General features: G+C 41.5%; 1 protein-coding gene across 1 annotated transcript in view; it reads left to right on the top strand.

Annotated features, from left to right (window-relative positions):
• The first annotated feature begins 5597 nt into the window (after positions 1 to 5597).
• The window catches only part of kcnj3a (potassium inwardly rectifying channel subfamily J member 3a), a 35015-nt gene continuing 24915 nt past the window's right edge, over positions 5598 to 15697 (top strand). Inside the window, exons 1-2 of the mRNA XM_050049732.1 lie at positions 5598 to 7135; positions 8457 to 8673. Coding sequence (XP_049905689.1) covers positions 6458 to 7135; positions 8457 to 8673 — 895 coding nt within the window. The 5' untranslated portion in view covers positions 5598 to 6457. The remainder of the gene's footprint in view (positions 7136 to 8456; positions 8674 to 15697) is intronic.

Below are 15697 nucleotides of genomic sequence, written 5' to 3'. Positions count from 1 at the left end.
TGTCTGTCATGAGAAGAACATTGTTTGTTTAAAATTAAAAAATCAATATTGCTGCGGAAAAACATGATTACGGAGGGAAATTTAGTGTGGAAGTCATGAATTTGTGTGTGTGTGTGTGTGTGTGTGTGTGTGTGGAGGGGGGGAGATGGAAGGACAAATCCATCAAAGCCAACATCAAAGCTGAGGCGGTTGTCCCTGCTCTGTCTCTGATTGTAGAGATTATAAAGGAAGATGGAAAATTACAGAAGATTGCCTGAAGTGATTGGCTGATCTTCTCTGAGGATGACCTCAAGTGCTATCTGAGCTGATTCCGAGAGGAGGACAAATGCATCTCGTGTCCTACATTGGTCTGATTAGATTAATAAATCAATCCTATTTCCACCCGCCCATCAGGTTTTGCCGGGGCTATTTTTATGAAATGGGTTACGGAAGATCATCAAAGCATTTCTGATCATTGACTAACGGAAGTCTGAGATGCGCTGGTGCAATAAGTGCCAACCTCTCACACTGCACTGGTAAATGTGGTGATGGAAGATTGTTTAAAAAAAAAAAAAAATCAGTGGTTTTTCTGGGGATGATGTAAAAAAAAAAACTTTTTGTAGAGGCAAAATGTGCAGCTCTTCCAAATCCAGCAGCTATTAGATATGAACTAATCTGCATATATTCCAATTTAGTGCACAGTGTTACACATCAGCTGCCTCCTGGTGTGTGACAAGAACAAGCCGGGACCTTAACCTCTTTCTTGTATTTAGCTGTCAGTGACAAAGCCTGTGTGTTGAGCTGAATTAGAATAGTGTTTCTGCAGGGTCAGGAGTGTTTGAATAATTGTTCATATAAGGGTTTCTATAGACTCCGTTATGGCTGATGATTCTGGGGACATATGCTATATTAATGGTCCCTATGACTACTCCTGATCCTCAACTGAATCCACATGGAAATGTGATCTTTGTGGCACACGACAATTCCTTTACTCTTTTTCATATGCATCTCCTTTTGCCCCATATTATAGAACTTAAAAAAAAAATTCTCATTATTTTTAATGCAGTGGTGGAGTGTTTAGCACTGATGCCTGACAGCAAAAGGGTTCGTGGTTCTGACCCAGGGTGGAGGAACCCCTCTGTGCGGAGCCTGCATGCTCTCCCCATGTCAGCGTGGGCTTTCCCCAGGTATTCCGGCCTCCTCACACAATCCAAAGACATGCAGGTTAATTGGTGACTCTAAATTGTGAATGTGAGCGTGAATGGTTGTCTGTCTCTATATGCGATAGTCTGGCAACCTGTCCAGGGTGTACCCCACCTCTCGCCCAATGTCAGCTGGGATAGCTGACAGCAAAATGCACTTGAAGGATATATCCAGGATGTCAAACTGACTCAGCAGCAAAAACAATTATAGGCTACAGATCACAGTGTAAAAGTGAACCACCATATCACTGCTGATCATCACAGAAGACAATGAATATAAAGGGAGACTTTGCTGATATTGAACCAGCTGTGTGGCCTCACAGTGTGTGCAGATGAACACTGTTTGGCTTTGCCCCCGTGCCACTGCCAGCACCCGGACCTCTGCCACCAGACGGACAGGAATCTCTGGGGAAGTCAAACAGCGTTCACCTGCACACACTGTGATGACACACAGCTGATTGAATATCAGCAAAGTTTCCCTGCTTCCCTTCACTGGTTCCTGTACAGCAGGGTCGGTCTTTGTTTCACTGTTATAATCATTAAAAAGCAAAAGTCTATATCTTCAGTAGCTAGCTAGCTAACCCTACACTTTTCAGGGTTTGATTTTGGTTTTGGAACAGGGAAGAAACATACATCTTTTTCCAACCTCTCCAGGTAATGAGTATCATTAATAAACGACGTGCCCCAGTTTGTGGACTCCCGTTTTGAGGCCACAAGCTTGGCATTTTGATCGTCACCATCTTGGATTTTGGAGCCAGAAGTGTTTGCTCCACCCTAACACTAGCTGATAGCTTGGTAAGCACGGTGCATAAACAGTCTATGGTTAACTGTAATAATGCTAAAGCTAATTTTTGCTAACAAAAACAGTCCTAAAACCATTAAAACAAGATGTGCCTGTAGTGGATAAACTGAACATCTTACTCTTCAGAGGGTCTTTCAGTACACCCAAATGCTAAACAAGATTTTTTTTTAAGGCGACCAAATTGTTACGGTTAACTTTTATGGACTGAAAAGTTATCGCAATGGTAACGACTTGTCAACAGATGGCACCTACCTGTCAGTCTAAGCTGCTGCACCCTTAATTGTACATAACTAAGCCTTTATAAATTTCAGGTCAGTTATGTAAAAATTCAACCCCCTACAGTTGTTGAGAATGATAAAATTAGCTAAAGAGACTGAAATCGTTTCTTGTATCAGGCTGTAAACATGTTTATTTCTGCTGTAAATTTGGACAATTTAACCTGGGTGGGGTTGACTGGCTTCTGGAGCCAGCCTTAAGTGGCCATTCAAAGAATTGGCTTCATTTTTCCACCCAGCCCTTGTCTTAATTTACATTATGTAATTTCTGCTGCTGGAAGTCTCCATCAAAATAATGACAAGAGAAGGACTTTGATGACATTATGATGTAGCATGACAGGAGTTGTCTTCATTTTTAAACAACCACCATCATGAAAATCCAACTGCTCTGACACAGGCAAGAAACATTTTCTCAGACGAGGAAACAGTTTAAAGTTTTATTCACGTTACATTTATTCATATTATGTTATTTCATTGTAATGAACTAATCACAAGTAGCGTTGGATAACATAATGTTAATTCGAATTAAGTCGATCAGACCTACCCGTACAGCTACTGTAGCTAACGTTATGTGGTGAATTGAAATGTGGTAGCCCAGCCAACACATTCTCACTCCAACCTCGTCACATATCGATGTTTGGTCATGGACTTTCCACATCTAGATACGCCATGAAAGGTACCCTGGGTGCGTTGGTTGTTGACGTTCTGGGACGTACGTCAAGTTCTGCCTGTTACATGCGTTGTCTTCTTTCAAAATACACTTGTGTTTTCACAGGAAATTTACCGTTTACATACCGTCTCTTTCAAAATAAACGTACGTCAGTACAACAGCACAAATTGGTGATTTTTTTCCTTCAACAACTTATGCATGTGGTTAGGTTTAGGCGACAAAAACACATGGTTAGGTTTACCATAAAAGAACAGGGTTTGGCTTGAGAATCTTATGGGATGCGAACACTGCTCTCCTAGGTGAAAGTCGGTGTTTGTTGAAACTTTAATGACGACTGGCTGCGTAAAATGCTGACGTCCTTTTGTCAGTGTCTGACGCCGCAAGTCACTGCTCAAGTGCTAGATTTTGACAACAATGGAGTGAATCTGGGTCGGCCCAGCAGGATTTCGTTGGTTTCCCCCAACGTTAGGGCAACTAGAGAGGGTGAAGGTTATATTATGCCACTGACAGGCGACCAAATAAAATGCACCATTACCTCAAATAAAGTTACAGATTTCCCTGGGTTTAAAAAAAAACAGTTGGAAACATATGTACACAGGTACACAAAATATACAGGTCTTGTTGTTTTTTAAACACTGTAATGGAGGAATGTTACATATCTTGTCTGTTATATTATAGAGGAATATTCTGATGTGAAGTTTTCAGGGTCTGTAAAACTCAGGAATAGTAACGCAGACAGATTGTGTCATCAAACAACCCACTGTATCCTGAAGTTAATTGCTTTTTCTTAAAGTGTATGCAGAACAGACATTTTGACAAGAGTTGTAGGGAGAAAAAAAACATTTGTCTCAATGAGTATATCTTTGAAATACAGCAATTAAAAATGTCTGGCTCATGGTGCTGCCTGGCTGGCTGGCTGTTGGCCAGTCCAAGCTAATAGCCTTATTTTTGCTCTGCAAATATGTGAATAGCCTTCTCCTCCTAATGAGGGCCAGAATGCATGGTGGATGACCTGTGTCCCCTCGCACTCATTATAAAAGCACAGAGTCCTGCAGAAGCTGTAGCTAATGTTCACCTGGCAATTATGACGGGCCTGGTGACTGATGGAGAAATCTTTTCCTGTCTGTCCCCCTCAAGAGGACTGAACTACAGAGCCTCGCAGACAACACTTGGAGACACATCAGCGTAGCACCCGCACTGCCATGCAATCGGTCATTTGGAAGTGGTTATGTCAGGCCTTGGTGCTGCTTTTAGAAGCTACCATTTGTACAGTAGGACACGCTGGGCTCAGACTGGACATGGAATATCATGGGGTAAACCACAGGGAGCTGCAGGATAATAGGAGAAGTAGATTGCGCCTGGAACCAGACTGACTCGACAGCATATTGATTCCTGTGAGCTCAGACAATGGATCCAAAAATGGTTTAAAAAATGAAATTAACAAGCTGCTGCAGACCTTTTACAGTTTATTTTGGCATATAAAAGATCAACAGATGCCGCATGAGATGGCAGCAGAGTGTAGAAAAGATTATGTTTCATATTCACATGAGATTGTGTGTGATGTTATACAGTAGTGGGTGACTAATGAGCTTCATTCAGAGGGAGATTTAATTTGAGGGCTTATTCGTTTATTTAGCTTCTGATATTTACTCTTTCTGAGGTGATTTGATCAAAATTGATCCCCAAACTGCTTTGTGGCTGATACACCTTGTCTCCACCTGAAACTGACTGCCATGTGAATGTCAAAGCTGCAGTCATTAGTGATTTCTTGATTAAGTAATAATTATGATTTTAACAGGGGGAAATACTGCCCAAGCATTCTGATTTAGTACAGCATCACAATGTGGAGTGGAGGAAAGGTAAAAGGGTGGAGAAGCTGTGTGTGAGTAGAGGTGGTGGTATGTTCACACTGCCTCATGTGTCTTTGAGAGACACGGTGTGAGCCTGGGTAACTATGGTGTGGGTGTATTCCTCTGTGGCCATGATCTCGGTAATACGATGAGTGAATTCTGAGCAGTGCATCCTGGTTGCAGCTCCCTTCTTTCCCCCTGAGATCTAATACAGTTTGCTGTGAGTGTCAGCAGCTTTCCTGCAGAACTTGTTACTCTGTTAAGATCTCCTGTGTGTGTGGCATTCACAGGAATAAAGTGGGTGCAGTCACCCATGGGATGGAAGCGGGGTCATCAGTGGCTGTTAACACAGGTGACCCAGAAAACAAGCGGTAAACAAGGTGCATTTGTAAATGTCCACTGCAGAGGGGAAGACTTTTCCTCGGGCTACAGATACACTGGAGAGAAAATTAGGGTGAATAATGGATAATAATAACGTTCAGCATTATGAAACCAGGAAGCTTTGTAGTGCCTCTGCAACACAGCCATGAAGGTGTAAAAAATGTTATTTTTATTATTTCCATTTTATAATCATATCAACCAATTTAGTGATGCTGCAAAGAGCTGGAGGCCTCTTTATTCCCTTGTTAAAGGCTAAATGTGGCTTTAAATGTGATTATTTGAAAGTCATCATGACATCTTGGCTGCAGTTTCACATATTTGATCACTTGAGAAGAAGAGAAAAAAACTGTCAAATCAGGCGAACCCTCTTCCCTCCTCCTCCTCTCCTCCTCCTCATCCTCCTCCTCCAAATTGTCTGTCTTTGTAGTACCACTAGGCAACAGTGAGTGCATCACTGGAAACGTGGAAGTGCGCAGGAGCCGCGCAGAGAAATCGACGGGAAAGAAGGATCTAAGCAGCCAAAAGAGCATCTGGTGGATCTCTACCGCTGAACCATGAGAATCCTGTCGACATTTCTCTGAGAGAGGGGAAAAGGTGCCCGAAGAAAGAGCCTGGCAATCAGCGTCGATGCGCGCAGCCAAAAATGACGACAGTGGGACAGTGATTTTCTTCCACCATCTCGTCATTTTTTACAGTCATATGCTTGGATGCAATTCATCTCCTATGTCTACAGATCACAAAGGAAGGACTGGAAACCGAATAATCCCAGACGCAAGTGCGCACAGAGACGTTTCATCCTGGAAACCGTTTCCAGCGACTAATTACGCAGAGATATTGGTGTTTTATGGGCCGTTAAAGGATTTTGAACTTTCGCATGAGAACTTACTCTGTGAGTACAGTTTTGAACAGGTCGATATAGCCCCAACCTTCACGGGCGATGAGTAATCCACGACGCAGCAACTGATAAACCTGTAAAACCTGGACTGCGACTGGCGCGTTTGGATACCTTATCCTGTGCGTCGCTTATTATTATCATTTTTTCATATGGCTTCTATCTTCGGGGTTTGTAAACTACTCTTACATTATTGATATTTCATGGCTGTAGAGTGTAGCAACAGTAGTGTGTGGCGAAAGAGGATGGTGCAAGACTAACTGGGGCGAAGACAGCGCACTTTTATCGCCTTATTTCCAAAGAGGAGACATTGCGCACGGGCATTAACGACTGCAGCAACTACAACCCAGACTTTTTTTTATACCATTGAATCCTTTGTTATTTCTTTCGCTGCTGTCATCGTAGTATGTCTGCACTTCGAAAGAAATTTGGGGACGATTATCAGGTAGTGACCACCTCATCTAGCGGGTCTGGATTCAATCAGCCTCCCCCAGAGAAAAAGAGGAAGAGGCAGCGGTTCGTGGACAAGAACGGGCGATGTAACGTCCAGCATGGGAACCTGGGTGGTGAAACCAGCAGATACCTCTCAGACTTATTCACAACACTAGTAGATTTGAAATGGCGCTGGAATCTATTTATTTTCATCCTCACCTACACGGTCGCTTGGCTCTTCATGGCCTCTATGTGGTGGTTCATCGCATACATCCGAGGAGACCTCAACAAAGCCCACAATGACAAGTACACTCCATGTGTGGCCAATGTCTATAACTTTCCCTCAGCCTTTCTCTTCTTCATAGAGACCGAGGCCACTATAGGATATGGTTACAGATACATCACAGACAAATGCCCCGAGGGGATCATTCTCTTTCTTTTCCAGTCGATCCTCGGATCGATCGTCGATGCCTTTTTGATCGGCTGCATGTTCATCAAGATGTCTCAGCCCAAAAAGAGGGCCGAGACTTTGATGTTCAGTGAACATGCGGCGATTTCTATGCGAGATGGGAAACTAACTCTCATGTTCAGGGTCGGCAACCTGCGTAACAGCCATATGGTCTCTGCACAGATCCGCTGCAAATTACTGAAAGTAAGTGGTGCTACTTTTAGTCGGGAGGCAAGCAGTATTTCAGTTTTATTGCCATTAATATCATGGCTCAGTCCAGGTTTTTTTTTTTTTAGGAAACTGATGCTGAAAGGCCTACACACTGACATTTAAGCCTACTCCTCACATGAAGCCATGGTAGACAAAGCTTCAGAGACTACAGTGATGCAAACAGACACAAATAGACCTTAGCAAGTCAACAAGACCAGGAGCAAGACATAGCACAGAAGGACATTTACGTATTTCACAAATTACATATTTTGCACAACTGATAGGGGGACATTTATCCCTCAAGTTTGCCAAGAGGCCTTCGTGTCCCTTTATCAAACATGCTGTCCATTGGAGCTGCAGCAATTATCAATTAGTCGTCAACTATTAAATTAATCGGCAACTAAGCTGATAGTCAATTAATCAGTTTGAGTAATTTTTGAAGGGAAAAAAGGTCAGCCTTCTCTAATTCCAGCTTCTTAAATGTCAATATATATTCTGGTTTCTTTACTCCACTGTACAGTAAGTTGTGGACAGAACAAGACATGTGAGGGCCATTTCTTGAGTCACCATTTCTTGACATTTAATAGACCAAACAACTAACTGATTAATCGAGAAAATAATTGTCCATTGTAGCCCTGTTGTTCATGTGCTAACCTTTAAACTGTTTTAAAGTGGTAGTGGGTTACAACCTGCTGTCCTTTAACAGGAGAGCATCATGTATGGATGTCCCTGCTGTCCACCTCCTGGCTTCACTAAAGTCTTTAGCAAACTTGTACAAACTTTTTAAAGCTCTACAGTGCACGTTCCCACTAATTATCATATCATATGTAGTGATAATAAAGGAGATTAAGTGTAACTGTCATAAAGTTTAAGGTAAGTATTAACTTAGTAAGTTTTACCACAGACACACTGCAGCCACATCCATCTTAGCAGGTTATTAAAACCGTTATTCATAAAGAGAATTAAGGATTTTTTCTAGTTTCCGTGTGCTGTCACAGCAGGTGAGTATCAGGCAGATGAATCCAACAATATGTAGTAAATTAAAACCAGCCTGATTCATTTGTTTTAAGTCTCAGCGGTATATTAAATCACATGCTGAGATGCATATTCCTGCAGTATAGATGCCTCTTTAGGTGCCATTTAAGGAAATTATAGCAATTTCTCCTGATAGACTGATGACTGGTTGCTCTGATTGCGAATAAAACCCCGAGCAGCTCCCACAAAGGCTCTTGATGTGCTGTAGATAAGTCTGTCTTACCCCTTCCTTCCCCCACCAAACATCTCTGTCTCTGTCTCTTCTTGTACGCTTCCTTAGTCTCGCCAGACGCCCGAGGGCGAGTTTCTTCCGCTGGATCAGTTGGAGCTGGACGTGGGTTTCAGTACCGGGGCAGACCAGCTCTTTCTCGTCTCACCACTCACGATCTGCCATGTGATTGACACCAAAAGCCCCTTCTACGACCTCTCCCAGAGGTCCATGCAAACAGAGCAGTTTGAAATTGTGGTGATACTAGAAGGGATAGTAGAGACGACAGGTGAGTAACTGCAAACACGCATTTTTGTAGGCCTGCTGTTGTTGTGCTGCATGTTGTGGCTGCAGGCTAAGTGGCTGGAGATGTTCTTACAATGGGTTTTAAGTGCAGCAACATCTATTTCTGGAATCTTATAAATTACAGTGAGCTCTAACATAGGTGATAATAGCTGGCATCCAAATAGACTCACTATTGACCCCTTTATTGCATTGTATTGATTTTTGTTCTGTGGCAAACATAGAGAAGCTACGAATAGCAGTGGTTAGCTTTCCACATCATAGGTGATTAATTTTGTGTTGCAGGCATTAAGTTAACCAGTTTTTAATCTGTGCATTAAAACACCTTCTGGGTTTTGGAGGAGTAGAGCCAAGTTTTAAGCTACAGTAAAAGCCGCTGAACACTTTCAAACTCCAGCAGGGTCACTGTCAGGCTACATACATTTTCTTTTTCTCATCTGAAACAAATTCCATCCCTCCGCCTTTGTGCCCGTGCAGCACTTACCTCATGGCTGCTATTCTCAGAGGGGATAATAATTTGCTTTCTAAGGTCCCTTTGGAATTAGGGAATTCCATTTCCACGAGATGAGTAATGCCCCGAGTAAAATTCTCCACTGTGGTCATTTTGAATTCAACCGTTTATTTGACACAGCTGATATAGTGTGGGGAGAGCTCCTTGGGTGTTGTAGAGCGAACAGAGGAGCGGTTGTAATGGGAGAGTTCGGAGAAAACAGCATATGGAGATGTGACAGGGAGGCTGACACTGCAGGCAGCAATTAGCAAAGATATTCAGGTGCTATTGATCGTTAAGTGCAGTTTTATTAAAGTGTGTTTGCGGCCGAGATGCAGATTCCTCAGTTTATGACATGCAGCATTATGTCATGCTGATGAGAATTGACATATTCTCAAGCATGGTGTGCATAGATGTTAATGTATTACAGTATGGAGTGTCAGTGCAGTCTGGGTACAGTGTTAGATGTGACCCACAAAATCTGGTTGGGACACCTGATTCTGTTTCTTCTTATGTGTTCAGTTAATAACCAGTGAACATGCAGCGTCAAAATTATGTTTTTCATGGGAATGATTGTGATACTGCTGCTTTGCACAGGTTGGTTTTAAGGTATGAGAATATTCAGTGCGGCGATGCGACTGAGTTATCATTGATATATTAGCATTTATTAATAGTATTACAGTGGCTGTCACAGGAGCATGTGTCACTGTATCATTTATAATAGTCACAGTCTCAGTTTGAATTCACGTTTTGCGATTGTTGTGCTCACATTTTTCACGTCACAGACACTCCTGCACCGACGAGCAGATGTGGTCATGTGAAGTCGGTCGAGAAGGCTGATGTAGAAACAATCTATGGTTAAAAATTTATGTACAGTGAAAGTCTAAATCCTCAGACGCTTTCATTTCTGGCCAATGTAACTCTGTTTCCATGGCAACCTCTCCTTGAGTATTCAGGATTGCAGCACTGCACCTAAACTTAGGTTTTTTATTCCTATGGTATAGGAATCATAACACAATTTCAGCAATAAAACAGGCAAACATGCGGTGCTGAACATTAGATGAAATTGCTTTTGTTGACAACGTCGCCTGCTATTCAGGAGGATCTCTTCTGAAATGTGAAAAGCACACGGAGGCGTTACTGTACCATGAAGTGCTTGCCAGAACAGGTGTTACAGCAGGGAAAGAATAAGATGAAATATTTATGAGGCTTGGTGTTTACTAGTGAAGAAGCTGCCCAACTCCCCAAGATCTATGTTGTTGTTTTTTTTGAGGTTATGTGTGAAAAAAAAAAAAGCGCTGTCTGGAACACAACTTAAAATACTCTCCACTGCAGATTAAAGCTACACAATCACTGACTCTTTGTCCTTCTTACTAGATGATAACAGACACAACTGTGTACCCTTTTTGACACAGTAACCTTTTGTTCCCAGAGATCACGCCAAATATTTTGGACTGACTGAAGTTCTCTTTTATGCTCAAGAAAAGAAAAATATCTTAGCACGTAGGAGCTAAGAATTGTTACATTCTGCTGTAACCTCTGACAACCTCTACATTGTATAAAAAGGCAGGAGCTATTCTTTATTCCTTTTGAATAGGAGCCCAAGGGGTTTTTGATCACCACCTCAGTATGATGCACCTTCCAAATGAGACATGTAGGATGTCTGGTAGCAGCAGATTTTCTTCTGGACTCGTGCCAGTTGTGTCTTTGTGGTATTGAGTTTGGTTTTCTAACGCAGCTGGGGAAGATGCTGCTGAGGTTGAATTGGCTTTACATCACGTTGCAATTAATGTACTGTACATGCTGTCTGACTGCTTGCCCTGCAAAACAGGATAGCTGCAGGGAGGGGGGGAGAAGCACAAACAAGACGCCTGTACTAACACGTTTTGGTTGAGTTAACAGCACTAACAGGGATAATGTCTGACACAATAACAATCAATACGAGCAACAAAAACCGCATCACTCAACAACGAGTATCTTTATAGAGTGTTACAGTGTCATTGGCTACAGAGCAAATATGCATGTCAGGCTCTGTGTGTGAGCGCATCATCCCCCTGCCACTTTGTTGATGTGAATCTCGGCACAATAACACCAAGCTGAGTTACTCCTGCATTATTTGTGCATTGCAGGAACGACAGGTGTTTGGATATAAAAAGATGAGTTTAACACTGCAAGAGTGAATAACAAGTAATGACTGCAGCTCAGCTCATATCAGATGTCTGTGTGTAGTGATAATACCAATTAATAATAATACAATACATGAATTCAAGTTTTAAATTTAAAAATAAAAATAGATTTTGCAGTTGAACAATGAGCGTATTAATTCTCTCAGAGTCCGCAGTGCAGTAACATCTGCTCAGTTGTGATATGGTGGATTCAGCTGGACAAACGGATCACAGTTTCTCTTCTGTCATCAAAATATTGTTTCCTTTAATTATTACATGATCAGCTAATATCTGTGCACAATATAGATTAATTATTTGCAACAGCAACTTATTGAAAGAAGTGTAATGCTGGCCAAACTATGCTTTTTGTTAACTGACACTGTATTTCATTTGTTTACTCCACAGTATCCCCTCCTGCTTTACAATATCTATTTCTAGCAACTAAAGCATCATTTAACAGTTTAATAGTTATGTTTAAGGACTTGATCATGGTTTAATACTTAAAAGTCAAAAGTGATTTGACATACGAGACACAACATATTCACTTCAATAACGGGACTGAAAAACAATGTCTTCCTAACATTAACCACAGTACTTTCGAGGAAGTAAACATGAACACGTGTGGGACTAAAAGCTCACTGATGCTCCCTTTACATACAAAAATAGATACTTTGATTTCAAACGCTGTAACCCCCACTACCCACATACTTCCATGTGTCCTTCATATCCTTCACATTCTCTAGATCACTGGTTCCCAACCTGGGCTTTGGGGATTTTTAGGGCTTTAAGCTTATTTTTAGGTTATTTTTAGTAAGTCTTGTACTTATCATACTCCTGTTATTACTCTATTAGGCACTGGTTTTGCTTTTGCTCCTTGAGAACACTTGTATCTTGTATATTTGTATATTTTTGCCAGATATTTAGTACTCTATAGTTCTAAAACTGGGCCCAGTGAGTGACCCTGACCCGGGGAACCCACTGGTTGTTAATATGTGGTTACTGTGTTACTAGAATTTGAAGAATTCTCTGGCACAAGAATTTGCTTCGGGATAAATAAAGTTATATTTGATTGAACTAAATTAACAATGTCAATGTCAATCATTTTTGCGCAGAAAACTAAATTAATTTCAAGTATAACAATCTTTAAAAATCTTGTGGGACAGGGGCACAGTGAAGACCTGAGCAAAAGCTTTATTCACAGGGCCTTCCCTCTGTGCAAAACAGCCTCAACTTGCATTAGAAAAGTACCCTGTTAAAATAACCAAAGAGTTAACAGAACAATGGCCAAGCGTCAGGCAGAAGAAAGCATGAACATGTAAGGAAAGAAGCCTGTTGAGAAGCTATGTAGGATTGTTAAAAAACAACAAGCAACGCAGACAGTGAATTGAATAAAAAGTTCCTAACAATATCAGGAACATGTATCGATGAGGGAATACAGTATGTGCAGGAAATAATCTGCCTGGAATTTATCCAAAACTCCTGTTTACACAGACTCTCCTGCGGTTATTGCATTCACGAACTTTGGGTTAATCGTACAGTTTATTAATTGTTCTGTAATGTTATTGTTATGGAATGAATATATTATGGAATACCCATAAAATATGTCACTTAGTCGGGGTTGTTGGTTTACGAAATGACAAAAAGGAGGTCCAATAAGGAAAAAGGTCGGGAACCACTGCACTAGATGGCACCAGAGAGCAGGGTCAAACCTTTCACACAACAACAAACAAGGCGACAGCAGAGGAGGTCGTAATATTGGGTGCGTTCCAAGTCGCATAATTTTTCTTTTTACTTTTCGTAGGTACTGCAGCTACCCTTGAAAAGTATGTGCTGATGCATGTTGTATGAGCACAATCGAGACATACTACTGTCTCATAACATTACGCCCTGAACTTTGACCCTCTTGCTTTTATATATGTTACCATGGAGATGAAACAGACAGCACTTGGATGGAGGTCAACCCATAGAGCCCGCTGTTGTTACTTTGTGATGTATATAGTTTGCTATTTTTATGTCATATGTCATTATATTTATGATTATTTTGTTCACTTAAACAATCAATATTGCTATTATTACTGTTCGACTGGTCATCAATCACTTGAATGCACTGTCATCCATAATTGCAACTTTTGACAGCTGTCAATCAGCTGTCATCTGTTTGCGGCTCAGTCAATGTGCTGGCTTGCATACTGCAAAATCAGACCAGATGTAGTAGAACATCCTGGTATTGTTGGGATACTGCATTTGATATACTATGTATTAGAACACACTAAATATTTTTCCTGCATACTATATGGTATGGTAGTATGGGTATTGGAATGCACAGAGTACCTTTTAACAGAAGCAGTGCTGTAAACAGCGGTGGTTTGTGAGGCTATAAAATACATCCTAACATGTGAGCAGAGAATTCTCTCCACTAAATTTTAAGTTCATTCTGCTCTGCCATTTTCAATAATGTCTTTGTTGTTTCTTGCTTGAACTACCCTACACTGCCCCCATGATCTCTGGTGGTACTGCTCCGTTTTGTCCATATCCGTAAGCTCTCAAGCAACATGCACAAATATAAACAAAATGAACACAGAGTACTGACAGAAGACTCTCTCTCTATATATATGTATCTAATGTTTAGAATAAATGAGCCATCAGGATGCAGCCTCTAGTGTCAAAGTTAATCTCAGTATTGTATTTCACACACATAAGGCGCTTACTAAACAAGAAAAACATGTTGCAAACTTGAAACATAATTGGCAAAACAAATTAGTAGGCTACACTGTAAATGAAGTTTTCTGCGTTGCTCTGCCATAATTTCAGCTAATAATATCACCATCTGAAAGCTATTACACACTCACACAGGTGTTTTTACTTATACTGCCTAATTAGATCTCTTCTCAGAGCTGTGTGGGTGTGTGTGAACGGGGCTTGAGTGACAGTTTCCCGATTCATCTGTTTGTTTAATAGTGGCTCAGACGTACAGTAGAGTGGGTCGTCCACCAATCGGAAGATCAGCAGTTCGATCCCCGGCTCCTTCAGTCTGCATGTCAAAGTATCCTTGAGAAAGATACTGAACCCCAAATTGCTCCTGATGATGCTTCCATCGGTGTGTGAGTGTGTTAAAATAAACGAGTAGCAGGTGGCTCCTTGTATGGTAGCCTCGGCCACCAGTGAGTGAATGTGTGTGAATGGGTGAATGTGACTCGTAGTGTAAAAAGCGCCTTGAGTGGTTGGATGACTAGAAAGGCGCTATACAAATGCAGGTCCATTTACCATTTAAGGCAGGACAACATTCTTATTGGTCTGTGGAGTTTTGTGACATGATGTAATCTCCAGCAGAACCTCACCCAGCTTCAGCCTGGCTTGTGGGCTAATCAGACAGAGTGATTGAAAACACTTCACTGGGTGCACAGGGCCTTTAATTAACTGTGTGCCCGGCAGCTCACCTGGTAGAGCGGGCGCCCCATGTATTAAAGCTGTGGCCTTACCGCAGCGTCCTGGGTTTGATTCAAGCCCACAGTCCTTTGCTGCACGTCATCCCCTCTCTCTTGCCCCCCCTTTCACAATCTGTCCTAGGGGTGGCTGTGGCTCAGGTAGAGTGGGTTGTCCATTAATCTGAAGATCAGCGGCTCGATCCCTGGCTTCTTCAGTCCACATGTTGAAGTATTCTTGGGCAAGATACTGAAACCAAATTGCTCCGATGGCTGTTCCATCTATGTGTGAGAGCTTGTGAATGGTTACATGCCACCATGTATGGTAGCCTCGGCCACCAGTGTGTGCATCTGTGTGTGAATGGGTGAATGTGACATGATGTAAAAGCACTTTGAGTGGTCAGAAAATTAGAAGGGCACTGTACAAGTGCGTCCATTTACCTATCAAATAAAGGCAAAAAGCCATTGGTTTATATATTGTATGTATATATATATATATATATATATATATATATATATAAAGCAATAAAAATGAACTATGTAGCTTTGTGGCAAGTGGTCATTTGCTGCATTGAAATTCAACTTGTGAGCTCATGTTTATGATACGGAAAACCACATACACAAAGGCTTGAACTCGTAGCTCTACGAAAATTTTCCAGGTTGTGAATAACAAAAGGCGGGTGCTCATATTGACCCTTCTTGTGAACATGATAAACATAACCCCAGTTGAATACATCAGTTTTCTCTTTGCCGTTATTTACACCATTGGTGCCAACGTTCCAAATAAAAATTTGTGTGATAAATACATGAATGTGATGCGCTGCTCTGCTCACATTAAACATAGGTCTATTATCTTCACGCCACAACTCATGGATTCATCTTGTGCCCGTCGACATAAGAGGAAAAAATACTTCTTAATAATACTCTTTATAA

The sequence above is a fragment of the Epinephelus moara genome, chromosome 7, assembly GCF_006386435.1.
Source record: "Epinephelus moara isolate mb chromosome 7, YSFRI_EMoa_1.0, whole genome shotgun sequence".
Classification (NCBI taxonomy): Eukaryota; Metazoa; Chordata; class Actinopteri; order Perciformes; family Serranidae; genus Epinephelus; species Epinephelus moara.
This window is presented reverse-complemented; position numbering and strand designations above follow the sequence as displayed.